At 46.4% G+C, this 15,906-nt stretch overlaps 3 protein-coding genes across 3 annotated transcripts; 2 read left to right on the top strand and 1 right to left on the bottom strand.

Annotated features, from left to right (window-relative positions):
- Nucleotides 1–668: 668 nt before the first annotated feature.
- Nucleotides 669–3,541, bottom strand: N7478_009837 (putative phosphoketolase; the record flags this gene model as incomplete). The annotated part of the gene is made up of 6 exons (XM_056926051.1): nt 669–1,577; nt 1,647–2,267; nt 2,318–2,627; nt 2,678–2,830; nt 2,892–3,126; nt 3,376–3,541. The coding sequence occupies 6 exons, from the start codon at nt 3,539–3,541 to the stop codon at nt 669–671; spliced, it is 2,394 nt and encodes a 797-aa protein (XP_056775421.1).
- A 409-nt stretch (nt 3,542–3,950) lies between these two features.
- On the top strand, nt 3,951–5,565 carry N7478_009836 (uncharacterized protein; the record flags this gene model as incomplete). Its single annotated transcript, XM_056926050.1, has 6 exons — nt 3,951–4,327; nt 4,388–4,702; nt 4,755–4,817; nt 4,886–4,958; nt 5,035–5,412; nt 5,527–5,565. 6 exons carry the CDS (start codon nt 3,951–3,953, stop codon nt 5,563–5,565), a joined length of 1,245 nt encoding a protein of 414 aa, XP_056775420.1.
- Nucleotides 5,566–14,786: 9,221 nt separating this feature from the next.
- On the top strand, nt 14,787–15,830 carry N7478_009835 (Rab family GTPase; the record flags this gene model as incomplete). The annotated part of the gene is made up of 3 exons (XM_056926049.1): nt 14,787–14,870; nt 14,938–15,001; nt 15,202–15,830. 3 exons carry the CDS (start codon nt 14,787–14,789, stop codon nt 15,828–15,830), a joined length of 777 nt encoding a protein of 258 aa, XP_056775419.1.
- Between the last annotated feature and the right edge of the window lie 76 nt (nt 15,831–15,906).

The raw sequence follows: 15,906 nt of genomic DNA, 5'->3' as shown, positions 1-15,906 counted from the left end.
GTGAAACAGGCCAATCCGTGTCCAGCGCGTCTATACATGGCTACACATGATCCCCGCACGCCAGGCTGGCTGAATTTCTCACTCGGATCCTGCCACAACCAACAATTTCATTGTAGAGATCCTTTCGACATTGGATGGTACTGCTCTCATGTCTCACGTCATCCTCGTATTGATTCAAAGGGATATGGAGAGAAACTGCCTATCTGGGGGTGGATGCAAGTACCAGTGGATTAACCTGCAGATGTTTAGCGCCCATAAAACCACCTGACAGTGAGACAGCTGAAGGCGATGGGATACCTGTATCATGAGTGAACCCCACAGTCTTCTGTTGCTCCAGCTCTCAATAGCAGGTATATGTTAAGTCGAACATGAAGCCTATGTCTTATGCCCAATTCAGGTTTTCAGATCAAGAGTCGATCTACATCCCAGTCAAACAGTACCTCTCATGGGCCCCTTGGAGACCCTCTCAGAGCCAGATGTATCTTCGGGGTTTTAGATTACTGTATTGTTGATGACAACACTCGAAATCTGCATTCTTACTCTGTCACGAATATTTCGGTGCCTATCTACGAATATTCTATATTCATTTCATCAAGGACACCAATCCACAGACTAGGTGAATCTTGGAGCTTCATATACTAAGCCCTCGGGGTCTGCGAACAAAAGAATCAGTGAATGTACGCATGTAATAAAATCCGGAAAAAATACGACAACGAAAAACGGCTGATAAGGACCTCGGGAGGAGTCTTACCCTCATTGTTGGCGATGATGTACTTTCGCGCCTCAACAATATTATGATCAAATTCAGCCAGTAGTTCTTGACTGTGGGCTTGGATCTTCTCATTAAATCTCGATGCGCCCTGAACAGCAACCTGTGCCACATGATACCGCGATGTCCGATTGACAAGCATCATGTCGAATGGTGTGGTCGTCGTTCCCTCTTCCATGTATCCAGCAATTGAAACACGCTCCAGGCGTGGGCGACCAAAGAGCAATCCCTGTAGCTCTGTCGGGTATCCATGATAATTGAAGAGAACAGGCCTGTCAGGAGTAAACAGGTTATCAAACGCCTCGGTCGACAATGAATGCGGGTGGGCTCCTGCATTATCCAAAATCATGAGATCAGTCACGTTGAGAACTCGGACGCGTAGCTCTGGAGCGCGCTCTCGAAGAAGTGCTGCAGCCGCGATAACTTCGAACGTGAGCTCGACTCCTATACCAACGAGAACAACATCGGGATTCAGACCGTCATCCGTACTGCAGAATTTCCAAACAGATGCCCCGGCTCGGCAGTGGTTTTCTGCTTCTTCGGGTGTCAGATATACCGGGGTCGGCTGTTTTGAGCCTACCATCAAGTTGATATAGTTCTTTGACTTCAAACAGTGATGAAGTGTTGTCAGGAACGAGTTAACATCTGGTGGTAGATAGACACGGGCGGATGTTGGTTTGAGCTTCAACACGGATCCTATGAAAGATGGGTTTTGATGGGAGAAACCGTTATGCTCCTGTCGAGTCCATGTGCTTGTTTCGATGTAGTTGAGGCTGGCGTTGGGGCAATGCCACTTGGTTTCTTCGGCCTAGGATTTGATGAGTAACCTATCACCCATCGGCTAATGAGAAGTGTGAAGAGTGTAAAGGGAACTGACTAATTTGACGAATTTAGAGTATTGCACCATCATAGTGTGAATTATACCAAGAAAACTCTCATATGAAGGGAAAATCCCCACGCGACCAGTCAGGGTATACCCTTGCATGAATCCCTGACACATGTGTTCGCTAAGAACCTCAATAACGCGACCTCCGCGGGCGTTAGCAAACTCATCCCATTGAAAGTTTCGATTCGTCTTGTCAAACACCGCATCAAGCTTGTTGCTCTCCAGTTCATCAGGCGAGAAGAGTCGTGCACTATGTGGATTCATAACAAAGAACTCGTTGATGAACCTCCCCGTTGATTTCATAGTACTCTCTTCTGAGCCTGACTTCCCGCCGAATTGTTTCCAGTCTGGTAAATTCGGTGTTCTGTAGCTATTGTATACTTCAATGCGCTGGCCCAGCTTCTTAGAATTTTCAATCGGTAGTATTGACTTGATCTCATCAATGACGTCGCCATCCTCTTTGAAGAGTTCTTCGGGTCTATAGTCCGACAGCCATTTTTGAAGGAGATCCAGTTCATATGGATCAGATTTTGCCTTGGGTAATGGCACTTGGTGCGAATGAAATGAACCCTCGACGAAATTTTGGCGAAGCATTTTTGGTCCAGACCAACCCTGGCAAATAATCAGTATTCTCGAAAGCTATAAATGTGTGAGAAGTCTACCTTTGGTGTGTTCAGTATCAGCATTGGCCACCGAGGCTTCATAATTGGGTTTCCAGAACGCGCCGCTTCTTGGATTTTATGGATTTCATCCACGGCCCATGACATTGAACAGTATAAGTCCGTATCGATATCATTCACATTCTCCACAAACCGGACTTGGTACCCATATCCACTGAAAAGCGCCAATAGCTCCTTGTGATCCATGCATCCAAAGATTGTGCGTTCGCTGATTTTGAACCCGTTCAAGTGAAGGATCGGAAGGACGGCGCCAGACTCTTTGGGATCAATATACTTGGTTGAGTGCCAAGATCTGCTCTTAATTAGTATTTTGTGCGCTTGATCGGTGAGGCAAAGACTTACGCAGCTGTTGGCCCACTTTCAGCCTCTCCGTCACCCACAACACAAGTAACAATCAGATTTGGATTATCCATGACTGCACCAAATGATACAGCCAGGGAGTAGCCCAGCTCTCCACCTTCATGAATGGCGCCCGGGGTTTCGGAGTTAATGTGACTAGGAGAAACAAAATTGTCATTTTATCAGTATATTCAACTTGACTGTCTATTTTACTAACCTTGGTAATCCCTCTGTGGTACTAAACCTGGAGATGAGCTTGTGGAGACCTTGAGCGTCCCTTGAATAGTGGGGATAAAACTTCTCTAATGAGCCTTCTATCCACAATGCGGCTAGGATCCCCGGTGCTCCGTGCCCTGGACCAACAACATAAATCATATCGAGATTTCTTGCTCTAATAAGATAATTGAGGTGGGAGTAGACGAGGATCAAGCCAGGGCAAGTTCCCCAGTGGCCTGGGAATAAAATAAAATAATTAGCTTCAAGTTCAAGTTCTGGATTTGTACTACCTAATAATTTGCGCCTATGATCAGCTGAAATATGTAGAGGGAACTCACCAAGTAATCGAGGCTTGATATCGTCAAAGGTAAGTTTTCTTTTCAAAAGAGTATTTTCTTGCAAAAAGATCATAGCTATTGCAGTATATTACATATTAGTTTTCTTGAACCCTCTTCGAAGTTGAAGTATAGATACTTCAAACATACCTGCAGCGATATAGGATGCCGCCTTCCGAAACTTGAACAAGCCATCGCAAAGCTGTTGATCAAGTCCCGTACAAGGAGGTACTTTAACACTGAGCCTCTCTAACTCATCAGGCAAATTGGAAGGCAAAGCCTGTGGATTCGGCCGATCAATGACTTCTCCCGGCATGGCGTAAACAGACAGCAGTAGTTAAATGTAGTGAGATGTAACCAAATGTTCACTGTGGGGCAGAAGCCTGAAATCGACAAATTGTTGAATAAAAGATATAGAACAAATATAGAAAAGAATAATAAAGACCACACAGAAGGCCCCAATAATTTATTTTTATTCAAATTACTTAAGCGATGAGGAGCAAGAAATTACTTAATTCATGGGTCATGCCATGCAAGCATGATCTGCCCACAAGCCCTGCAGATGGGTATATAAGTCCGGATGTCCCATCACCGACGTCACAACTCTGATACCACCTTGACATCACCAACCACCCACCTCCAACCACGGGGCCCTCACCAGATCTCCAACCAATCTCCAGTTGGTCTATAATAAGCTTAATACTCCGAATCACTTATTTCCAACGATGCCGAAGTACATCTTAGCCGTTAACGCCGGCTCATCCTCCGTGAAAGTGACATTCTATACATTCGAGAACCCGCCGAAACCCATCGCCGACGCTCAAGTCTCAGGAATCACAGCTCCGCCGCCCTTGCTGAAATACCAGCGCGGACCGGTGAAAACCAAGGAGAAGCTGGAGGAGAAGCTCAGCACACCCCAGGACGCATTCAAATATATCCTCAAGCGATGCTTCAATGATCCGGAGCTCTCGGAGGTCGCTAGCGATGCTGATCTCGCGTATATATGTCACCGGGTTGTTCATGGGGGTGACTACAAGGACTCAGTGACTATTACCGATGAAACACTACATCGCCTCGAAGCGCTGGAAGATCTTGCCCCGCTGTACGTGCACTAGCTATCGTGGATTCATTTTCTAGACCCAGCTAACGTTCGTTTTATCAGACACAATTTCTCCGCGCTAGAAATTATTCGGCTTTGCAAGGAAGAGCTTCCCAGCGTCGCTAGCATAACCTTTTTCGATTCTTCTTTCCATCAGACTATGCCTCTACATGTGAAAACGTACCCTATCAACCAGGAAATTGCGCGCGCGAACGGATTACGGAAATACGGATTCCACGGGATAAGCTACTCGTTCATCCTTCGTTCTGTGGCTCAGTTCTTGGATAAACCTATTGGGCAGACGAATTTGATCGCGATGCACCTTGGGAGTGGGGCTTCCATATGTGCTATCAAGGATGGAAAGTCGATCGATACCTCGTGAGAGCTATATTCGATTGAAATAGAAGTGGAGATAGCTAATGTCGACTAGGATGGGGCTAACGCCCCTCGCTGGATTGCCTGGAGCAACTAGAAGTGGCTCAGTTGATCCATCGTGAGTAGCTACCCCTCACCTCTATCGATAGCGAAGAAATCATACTAAGCGGTCCTCGTGATCCCCAGACTGGTCTTTCACTACACTAACGAAGCGGGGAAGCTGAGCCCCGCAAGTACGAAGGAAATGCATATCAGCACGGTAAGTGAACACAAATACTTGTCGTCTTGTGATACTGATTATACGAATGAACTTTAACTCACGTATCCGTATCCAGGCAGAAGAAATTCTCAATAAAAAGTCCGGCTGGAAGGCTCTAACTGGTACAACTGATTTTGGCGAGATCGCAGTCGAAAATCCGCCGTCGGAGGCGCACAAGCTCGCTTTCGATATCCTCGTCGATCGCATTCTAGGCTATATCGGAAGTTACTACGTGAAGTTGAATGGACAGGTGGATGCTCTCGTCTTTGCGGGCGGCATTGGCGAGAAGAGTGCGCTTTTGCGCCGGACCTTGGTTGAAAAGTGCTGGAGTCTAGGCGTAGAGATCAACCTAGAGGCTAATGAGAACGGGCCCGAAGATAACGAGACAGTCAAAGATGTTTCCAAGGGAGGCGGCAAGGGGCCCCGAGTCCTAATTTGCCAGACCAATGAGCAGGTAAGTTTCTGTCGCTGCTTTTTTCTGTCTTGCTTGCTATGCTTTTTCGATGTGAAAGGAAGATTTGATTTGATTTGTGGTCGTTTGTTTGCTAACTGTTGATCGCTACATTAGTTCGAAATGGCGTACCACACTGTTTGTTCCCAATTTTGAGGTGTCGAATGTTCAGTTTGTGTGGCGAAGGCAAGCAACAAGATAGGATAAGTCTGGGGTGTTAGCATGTAAATAATTCCAAATAAGATGTGACAGGTTGACACGGGGCATGACATCTTAAGAACCTGGAATGATGACTCTGACGAATAGATTAAAAGATATCTCAGATTAGAATAATGATCCAGGAACGCGCGCGCATCGCTGTGTTTTGACCTTCCCGGCTTTTGTTTTGTCATTCCTCAGAAAGGAGGCGAAAAGACAGGTCCCTGCATTCCAATGCAAAGCTTTGAGTCTAATCTACTGAAGATCAAGGCGGTCGTATCTTCTTCATTGGTGGCACCGACCTCAGAGGAATGAATGTGATGTATCAACCGTACCTGGTAGTCGGATTCGACAGCTTGCATCGGAATTCCCGTTCCCCGAGACATCCCCAAGGTTAGACGATCCTTTAGTGTAATGCAAGAGGCGGGAAGGGGCGCAATCTTAGCATCGCGATCGGGAATGAGACGATCTGTCGGAGTCTGGATTGATTGATGATTGCTGGGAGATCTTGGCACGAAGGTACTTTGTTTGGGTTCCCGGGCGATCTGCAAGATACTCCGTACAGTGTACTTTATTGTAAAAACGGAGTACAGACAGACTTTGGATCCAAGACTAAGTCGGTAGTGAATGAATGAAGTATCAAGTAAAGTGGGAATGTCCATCCTGTAGTCCGTACTCCTTATGTACCACAGCACTTGCAAATCCACTATTGAAAGATGCCTCAAGGTGCCTTGATCTTTTCTGCATGCAGCAGATCGATCGGAATACACTGCAAGCCGCATGTCAAATGATGCCAGACACAGAAGGAAGGTTACAAGGTCACAGCGATCGTCGCTGTGCAGCGCAAAGTGTTGTGCTGTGCCTCTGCATTTTGAGAAATGTAATGACACAACTAGGAAAACGAGTTGTCATCATGCAGCTAAGTGTCATGTATCATGCACGACGCCGATCGAAGTGGACGAACTACCTGTCCCAGGGGCTCCCAACCTCGCAGAATCCGCATCGGAGGCGCGCATTTGAGAAGCTGATTCTGCTCCACAGGTGGACATTAGTGTGGCGGGATATCTTAGCCGTCGCATTTCGAGTGGCTGCGGAAAACGGCAATGTGAAGCCGGCGCCACAGGAATGTCGAAGGTGGGTCAGACCCGATTGAGATGTGCTCGCATTGCACTGTGTATGGCTCGATTGATCTGAAATCTGGAAAATAATGTACTGCAGCTTGCAGTAGTCGGACCCTCTCTTTCCTGCTACTTATGCTTTTTTAGCCAGGTCGTCTGCATAGGTACATTAGACTGCACCTGTTGATTGCGATGGGGTAAGGCGTATCTCGAGTCAGGGGCGGCAGACCCGGGAGGAAGGAAAAGGAGACGATCTCAAACCCGACGCGATGGGTGTTGGGGCCGTGGAGCTAGTCGATCGTCATCTTTTTATTTATTTATTCATCTGTAAAGTATTTTGAGCTCCTGGCTGATGTGACTCGAGGATTGCAGGCTGTCATTTTTCTTGCTGGGTCCTATCCACATCATTTTTATCTGGATGCTTTCCGGGTGGCTCATCATCACGGATGAAGGATTTATCTTGCGGATGTCGCCGTGGTGCGGTTTTCCGAACAGTCTCAGCCAGCCGTAAAAGTGGACAGGAAGTAGAAAACAAAACAAAACAATACAGAGAGAGAGAAAAAGGAGAAGGAAACCGAGGCACTCAAAAACGGGGCCACAGAGTCAGAATAGATGAAGTTCTAGACAGAGCAGAGATTGCGTACTTTTGTTATTTCTTTTATGTACTCTGTACTGTACTGTAGACTCCATTCAAGGATGTCTCCGCCCTGGGTCCAGCTTCACTCGGGGGCCCGCTTCGCTTTTCGCTCCAAAATGCATCGTGGATCATTGCTGTACTCCATTGCGGGTTCCAGAATGTCGGGTAAGTGCAGCCTGTACTGTCTGTATCTTCCTCTCGGAGTGCCGTTGCGGAGTACTCCGTACACGGGTGTACGAATCTGTACCTAAGAATGGAGACCAAAAGTGGATTTAGACGGAGTACATAGGGAATAGTCCACTTGTTCCAGAAGCCTTCCACAAGTAATCTCTCTTTGGATTTCTGATATGGGCTCCTTTCTTCCATTTTTCTGGGTCCTAGGATCGCCCGGATTGACTTCCGCGAAGCCCTAGTGAACTAGTCATGTTTTCGAATTTGGTCTTGCGCTATCAACTGCTCTATACTGGATTCTGTCGAGGTGGCTGGTTCGAAACAATCATTGATTTCCCAACGGCCGCCACAATTTTGAAGATTGTTGGCAATTGACACATCGAGACCGTCGCGGACAAAGAAATCTACCGGTCGACCAGGATCAACTCCCTGCTTGGTTGGTTATCGTGCTGCAAGGCGGTTGACCAAGTCGGGGCGGGTTTTCTTCCGCGATCGAGGACCCCTGTTCCTTGCGTGCGCCACTCTGTAGGTGCACTGCATGCGCGGGTAATGTTGTGTCAACCGGCGATATACTGGTCGGAAGATTCAGTCCTCCGTCCAGGTGGGGATGCTGGGACTTGGATCAGCATGTACTTTTTTCCCCTCAACCTTTTTACTTCTCTGTGCTGACCTTCTGTTTCACAGTCATATAAGAGTTCAATAGGGAAGCTCGTTACCGACGCTATCAACAACTAAATCCCTCTGCCCTAGTTCCCGGGAAGCCAAAAAAGCGGTTCATGCAATTCGTCTAAACCTTGTTATGAGCGGGTGGACTAATGCATCGAGCCGAAGTCTGGAGACGCGTTTCTCAGGAACCCGCTGTGGCGAGCTCATCCGAACGGATCACCGCCGTGAGGCAAGAAGAACCAGAGCCCTGGATCGTGACCGTTGTACCCTAATTGAAAATCCTGCCCTTTCTAAGCTGAAAAAAAGAAGAAATGACAGAAAAATTACGTAAAAAACAAGAGTTGTAAAGCTATCCCAACAAGGTACTCAACCGAGATGACGGAGATAGCCCGGGACCTAATGCCTGGAAAGGGCTCTAGTCAAGCATCTATTGAGTTCTGGAAGGTACAAAGGGCTCCAGCAGGCTTTTTTTCTCCCGTTTCTAACAGCTGTAAAATAAACGGGGTCTTCCCGACGCGATGGGGAAAGGAAGGTCTTGTTGCCGGGTCCACCAGTAGAAAATGGAAGTCAAATAGGAAGCTCGTCTTCCCTTGTAAGAATCAATGAAAATTTTAACTATTTATTACACTATTCATCTGTTTTTGGTAGAAAATGCCCCGACACCATTTGCCAATTGGTGCAGTCTACTGCAACGTAAACACCGTGAGGCCCATTATTTGGGGCGTCTTTACCGTGACCCACTGAGGATCATCGTCCATCTCCATCTTGGGGCCAGGGTATCACGAATAGGGAATCGCCCTGGAAGAAGGTGGCTTGCAAAAAGCGGCATTCACATAGCAACTGCAAGCCAAAGAAAGAGAGGAAGAAATAGAAAACTGTGAACTCTGTACGGAGTAAATATGTACTCCGTAAATTAACTAGTAGAAGGTGTTGAACTCCTATTGACCCTCTTTCACTCTTCATCGCCCCCTTAATGGAGTAATTGGGATATTTTACCAGCCGTGTCTCTTTAACCATTGATTTGATCTCACTAAAGACTCCGGACTGTAAATTCAATTCCGCGGTAGATCGTTAGGCCCGATTGCAATAAGGATTGGAGCCTAATCAGCCACGGAGCATGCCATAAACTCACGAGATTCCTTATCACCCCTGATCCTATCTACAGGTACAGGCCTATGAGTTGCCAGAGTCACGGCTGAAACAAGATTACGAACCACTGAAGCCAGGTGTTCAGATTTGCAATAATCAGACAAGGAAAGAATAGACATTTGCTCCATACAACTCCTTAAGTGACCTATAATGGTTTCACAAAAAAATAACCCCTACCCCCAAGAGCTCCAGTGTGGCAATGTTAAAAAGAGCTGACGCAACAGGGTACAACATTTCGAACGCCGGGAGACCTTATTATAGCCCTTATATTATTGAATAGGGGGTTGAGACGCGGATATGGGGGTGGAGCCGTAACTGTTTTCTGCAGTTCCCGTGTGGACAAGAGAAGGAGTCTAGAAAAATTATGAATGGAGCAGAGAGTGTTCCAATGTTCCACGTACGGGGCTTGTATTGTGGAATACAGACGAAGTGGGCACTGGTGACCCAAGACCCCGGGAGACTAGAAAGGCTAGAAGATGGAAAGAATGTTCATACGTAACCGAGACGAGGAAGTGGGTTTGTTTGAGGTTCTGATTTGACTTTGGGAATCGACGCGCCGTATCGATGGGGTTTTCGGGGCCTTGTAGCGCGCCCCGGGGGCCCACCCCCTATGATGGATCCCTACAATGATGGATCCTTTTCCACTCCAACAGGATCGTAGGTGATCTCGATCGGTTAGCGAAGAGAGGTGGAAACGGAGTTGAATAATCGGAAATACATTAAAAAAAATAGAAACAGAAACAACATATCGACCTAGATACTCGGATAACACGTTGAGGTCAAAGAAAAAGAAACAAAACAAAAACCAACAAGACATGTGTTCCAGTTGTTGGGCGTCAACAACAACGAACGTGATAACTGAACGATTGGCTTTGTTTGAATCTCGGTTCCTGTGACGGAGGTAGGTGGGAACCTAGGAAGAGCGATTGGCCGGGGGCCAGAAGTCGCAGTTCCCGAAACTTGAGAACCAACATCTTGATTGAGGTGTCATTGGAGGGAAGACATTCCATCAAAGAATGTTATAAAAAAACCAACACTATTAAGGAGCTAGATGAGCTAGGGGTGATGGTGTGGCGGAGAGCGAAACATGAATTATCCTGGCCTCTGGTACTCTAGAGCTACAGTAATGCTAAACAGATGTGAAATGCCACCTATTAGGATCGAATATCCAGCGATTTATTTGAATCATTCCAATTGATACCTAGTACACATGTGTAAATTAAACCCCGTACCCCGTAACCCGTAACCCATGGTAAATCTACCGACAGCCAGGGCAAAGCCTAGGTCCACGGAATACCCTGATAGCATAGCCTAGGTGCGGCGATGATGTACGACGGAGATACGCAGTGAGAACCTACCTAGGCATCATATGTCAGACCCCCAGGACCCCTGGTCAATCAAGTACGGAGTACTGTACAGTATTCTTTCAATGATAGATGCGGATTAATACCCAAGTTTCCGAAGGGATCTAGTACCAAGGTAGTTAGACAGTGATTTGTCCGATGGAGTCCGAACCACGCGAGAGAAGGAACTCGACTGTCTCTTCGGATGGATCCGTTTTTTTCTGTTCCTGCGGCTGCTTCCTTCTCCACTTATGCAAAAGGCTGTCCAGAGAGTCGGAATTCGAGCTTACTTTTCTAGTGGACTTAAGAATAAATAACAAGTAATAAAGCCCTGGAGTTATAAACCCTTTTCAATTGATTAAAATTACCAGGTACAAAAAGAGAAGTTCCCCTGGGAAAGTGGAGAGAGAGAAGTCTGTCGGGGAAATAAGGCCTCTCCCCCATCTGCATGGTACTTTGTGTAGTAGATGGATGGGAGCAAGGTAGGTCGATTATATGATTATGATAGAGATGGCGAAGATTTGTTGGTGCAGATTTGGTTGAAAGAACTGGATGCATCGAACGTGTGATGGATCATAATGTGGATTTATTTTTTGATTGATAGGACGGAGAAAGTTCAGTCTCGATCGCCCTTGGCGCTACTGCAATGTTTAGACGTTAAGAAGGTAAAAGAAAGGGGGTTGTGTCGTTCCTGTTCCCCGGGACCAAAGGGACGGGAGAGCCGCTCGGTGCTAAAACAAAGAAAAGAAAATGGAAAAATGGAACGTATAAGCTTATGATGTACCTGGATGATTTTATTGTGGATTTAATTTATTTATTTACTTTTTTTGGGGTTTCCACTCCTTGTAATTTCGATTTATTGAATTTGTATTTCTATTTATCCATTTTTATTTTATTTTAATTCCCACCCCCCCATATTGTAATATTCTGATTCGATTTTCTATTTTATTTTAACTCTAGTTTTATTATTTGATTTATTTGATTTTTGAGATTAAATACAGAAAAGAAAAAAAAAAGTAGAGCGAGAGAGACACAGTCGATCATCCTGTGCTCTTTCTTTGCTTCTACTATATCTACTCGTCCTCTCCTTTCCCTTTGACTTTTTTGATTCTTTTTGATTAATTATTCCCAACCTTCCCTCGGGGCTCTTTTGGACATACTTCACGAAATAAAAACCGACATCACCATCTAATCATCAATCCGCCTACACCCCCTACCTGTCCCCTGTCCTCCTCCCTTGACTCCCTTGCGATACATCTTGCTTGTTATTTTTTTCTTTTTTGTCCCGGATCTACCGGACCATCTTCCGCGGTACTTCTCCTTCCAAGGACCCCCTAGTTATCCCTTCTGGCCGTTGTTTCTTGGATCAGATCGCGATTTTATGGACTTGATTCTGCAGCTACCCTCGCGCTTATCATTTTGAATATCCTTGGGATCAATCCGATTCACGATCTCATCTTGTGGTACACTTCCATAAAAAGCAACCACCAACCTGCCGAGCTTTTCGTTCCTCCAAAAAAACCTGTCATTCTTATTTGTCGGGTCGGTGTCGTCACATTCCTGCCCTACTATCTGCTGCCGGCCGCATCGTCCGTAGTGGTCATCTTTAAAAAGGTCCTTTCCGATCTCGACTGCATTCACATCCAACCGCTGTCGCCTATCCTTGTCTAGAACTTTTTTGGTTCTTACCCGTCTTTTTTTCTTTTTTTAATTCGGGGGTGGGATAGGGAGTTCGTTTGCCTGGTTGCTCGAATCTCCGGCCGAGGAAGAAAATAACTACTATATAAGATCCTTTCGTGGTCGTATTCACTTGGTGAGTTTTCATCCTATCCCTGAACTGCAAAGTCGCATTCAATTCAGTTTTCCCGCAACCTAAAGACTATTGATCACTTAATTCTTCACCTCTCTAATCATGATTGCCTACGCAGATCTCAATATGATTCTCCGGGACCTCTCTGCCTGCAACATGGGACGTGGTGCCTACGACACAACTGGTGTTAAGAAGCCTGGTGCTCCTCAACCACCTCCTAAATAATCACCTCGAAAGAGACACCTTTGATCCATATACTTGGTTATATTCAGCGGTATTTGGAATATTATCTCCGGCGAAAATATCGGAGACTCACGTCTATACGTTTGGAGTTGGCACTCTTTTTTTGGTGAGTCGGATACTGCAGGTCTAATCTTGGGCACCAATTGTTCAACGACTAACATTGGAAACCAGACACTTGTAACACTATCACTTTCTTCTATTTTCGTGGTGTTCCTGATTTCTTTTCGGTCACATCCTTGCAGTCTACTTTTCGCCACTGGATTTGCGCGACCAACATTATACCCTATTTAATTTTGATTCTCTCGCATCGATTTCGGATTCCCCCAGCGACGACGCATTTTCCTATTTTATTTTCGACATTTCGTGCGAATTTTCGCATATGCGCTTTATTTCTCATCCTGGAATCCTCGACCTTTACTATCTATCCGCCATCTCATCCTATCTCTCTTCCGCTTCAAACGACACGACTTCCGGGGTTACTTCTCTCTTATTGATCTATCTCAAAAGTTGTTTCTCTGTGTTTATTTATTCTTTTTTCTTCCGGCCTTTTGATTTTATTTGTTCTTCCGACGGCGTTCTGGCATAGACGGGTCGGATTTTGTTGCATGGGATGCATGGGCTGATACCAGAGGAACTAGACCCTTCGACCACACGGTCAATATCATATTTCTGCTGATACTATTTTGGGCCTTCATTAAGGGAATTTGTGTTTTGTATTTTTATTTGAGATCCACGTTTGTACCATACCTCCGCGCTTGAATGCAAGCGCCAATTCTATTTTTTTACCATCTTACCCCCTCCCCCACTCTCGGTCTAGGCCGTGGTCCAATCCACATCAATTAGTACAGATTCAGAAACTAAGCATGTTTGACAGGCGCCGCATGTCGTGTTCCTTGTCATTGTCAGGCACAAGCGGAATTGTGTAGAAGCGTTGGGCAGATTTGCGTAGGGACTGACGCCGAGTCCAGGAACCACCAGCCAGGTTTTCGATCGGATCCTTCTGAGCTGCATCGGCAGAGGCATTCCGACCAGTCGCGGCGACCCGCCATTATCTTGCATATCCGTCGGGCACTAGCTCGGCCAGGAACGAGGTTCGTATCTCGTAAATGCTCGGAGAATCTCGTTCTACAGATGTCAATGCAAGGGCTGCAGCTGCCATGGAGGATTTGCCCTTCTTGGTGGTCAAACTTTCATGTAGTAAAGGTACGTCAACTAGATCTGCTGGCGTGCGAAGATCCCTGTCGCCCAATGGCTATCATATAGGTATTATAGTTTCCAGTATCTACAACCTTGGAGATTTTTACATAGTTATATTGGGTATGCCTTATGACTGAGTCATTTTGTGAGCCTATTCGCAAAAGTACCATTTTCCCACATCTGGACCTTATTTTTCATAACTGGTGCCAACTAATATAATTCTGGAATACTTCGATCATTAAACCCTAAACCAAACTTTCAGGCTGCTAAAAATGCATATCTTTGGCTAACGCAGAGCTGGCTATTTCTAAATACGTGCTCTCTATCTCGAGACACACGAAAGGGCATTTCGCCATGTCTTGGCTTTCACCCATATGCATCCAGAAACAGAATTTTACACCATCGAACTGGTCTCTAGGGCATTTTTTATTTTCATAACTGTCGTGTCTTTCAATGGCATATATCCATGTCTACATCATATTTGTATGTCCTGGATATCACGTGATCTCCGTATCAGGGATTGACGCTAAACCATACTAGGAAAGAACATCATCATCGACCTCCGCCTCGACATCTCATAACCTCGATTCTCTTAGCACGTCTGTGGCTTGTAACACTCATCTCGTATCGTCTTTGATTCAATACGCTATACGCAGAATCATATATTCCTTCCTCAATTTCTACCATACGTCTCAGCTAGTCAACGCAAGGCTAGGTCTCAGCTGAATCCCGCAAGTTCAACCGTCTGCCTAATCCCGGATTGTTTGACAGGCCACCCTTCCTGCACAACGGCCTAAACCAGTGGTTTATCCCTCCGCCAACCTTTACTACCTCGCATCTCAGCTATGTCTGATTCGGCGGGCGCAAATGCTCCCAAGCCCAGCAGCAGCGTCAAGCTTGTCCTGCTGGGAGAAGCAGCAGTAGGAAAGGTACAGTTCAATGCGCGACGTTACACTAGCATCCAATAGCTGACGAGACAATTCCTTGTGATCATAGTCGTCCCTTGTCCTTCGCTTCGTCAACAATGATTTCCAAGAGAACAAGGAGCCAACGATCGGCGGTAAGGAAACCTTCCCATTTCTCCTCCACCAATGAGCGGCAGAAGACGGATACGAATAGAGGCGCTGCACTTTCTTATTCTTGCCATACATCGTGTTGCAATGGATGTTACACTGGGGCGGATGATTTAAATGAACCATCGCCGCTCTCTCTAAATTCGGTCTGAAACCTAGACAATATGCTAACGTCATCTTCATTCAGCTGCTTTCCTTACACAGAAATGCACCCTGCCCTCGCGAACAATCAAATTCGAGATCTGGGATACTGCAGGTCAAGAACGATTCGCCTCCCTCGCCCCAATGTATTATCGGAACGCCCAAGCCGCTCTTGTGGTCTACGACGTTACCAAACCCTCCTCTCTTACTAAGGCTAAGCACTGGGTGGCTGAGCTGCAGCGCCAAGCTAGCCCCGGAATTGTCATCGCCCTCGTCGGTAACAAGCTGGACTTGACCAATGCGGGTGGCGATGTTTCTGCGTCCCCCGAGCCTGAGTCTGAGCCGACTAGTCCCGACGGTGATGAGGCAGCCGATGAAGACGGCGAGGCACAAGATGCGACTCCTGGCGATGCACGAAAGGTATCAACACGTGAAGGAACCAGCTATGCTGAGGAGGAGGGCCTGCTTTTCTTCGAGACTAGTGCGAAGACTGGAACCAATGTGGTAGACGTATTCACGGCTATTGCTAATACTATTCCTGAAAGCAGTCTGAAGACTGGCCGTGGCGCCGCTGGGTCTGGTCAAACTGCTCTTAGTGGTCGTTCTGGAGAAGATTCTCGGGTCAACCTTGGTGACCGGGGTGCTGCGACAGCGAAAGAGGGCTGCGCTTGTTAGATTCGCCGTCTTTTTGCTTTGCTCGCTTCAACAACCCCCTCTGTCACTTGTTTTTTTTTTTTGTTTCTTTGGTGCA

The sequence above is a fragment of the Penicillium angulare genome, assembly GCF_028827245.1.
Source record: "Penicillium angulare strain IBT 27051 chromosome Unknown utg000007l_segment0_segment0, whole genome shotgun sequence".
NCBI classification, from domain to species: domain Eukaryota; kingdom Fungi; phylum Ascomycota; class Eurotiomycetes; order Eurotiales; family Aspergillaceae; genus Penicillium; species Penicillium angulare.
The sequence above is the reverse complement of the archived record's forward strand: the minus strand, read 5'-3'. Positions and strand labels throughout refer to the sequence as shown.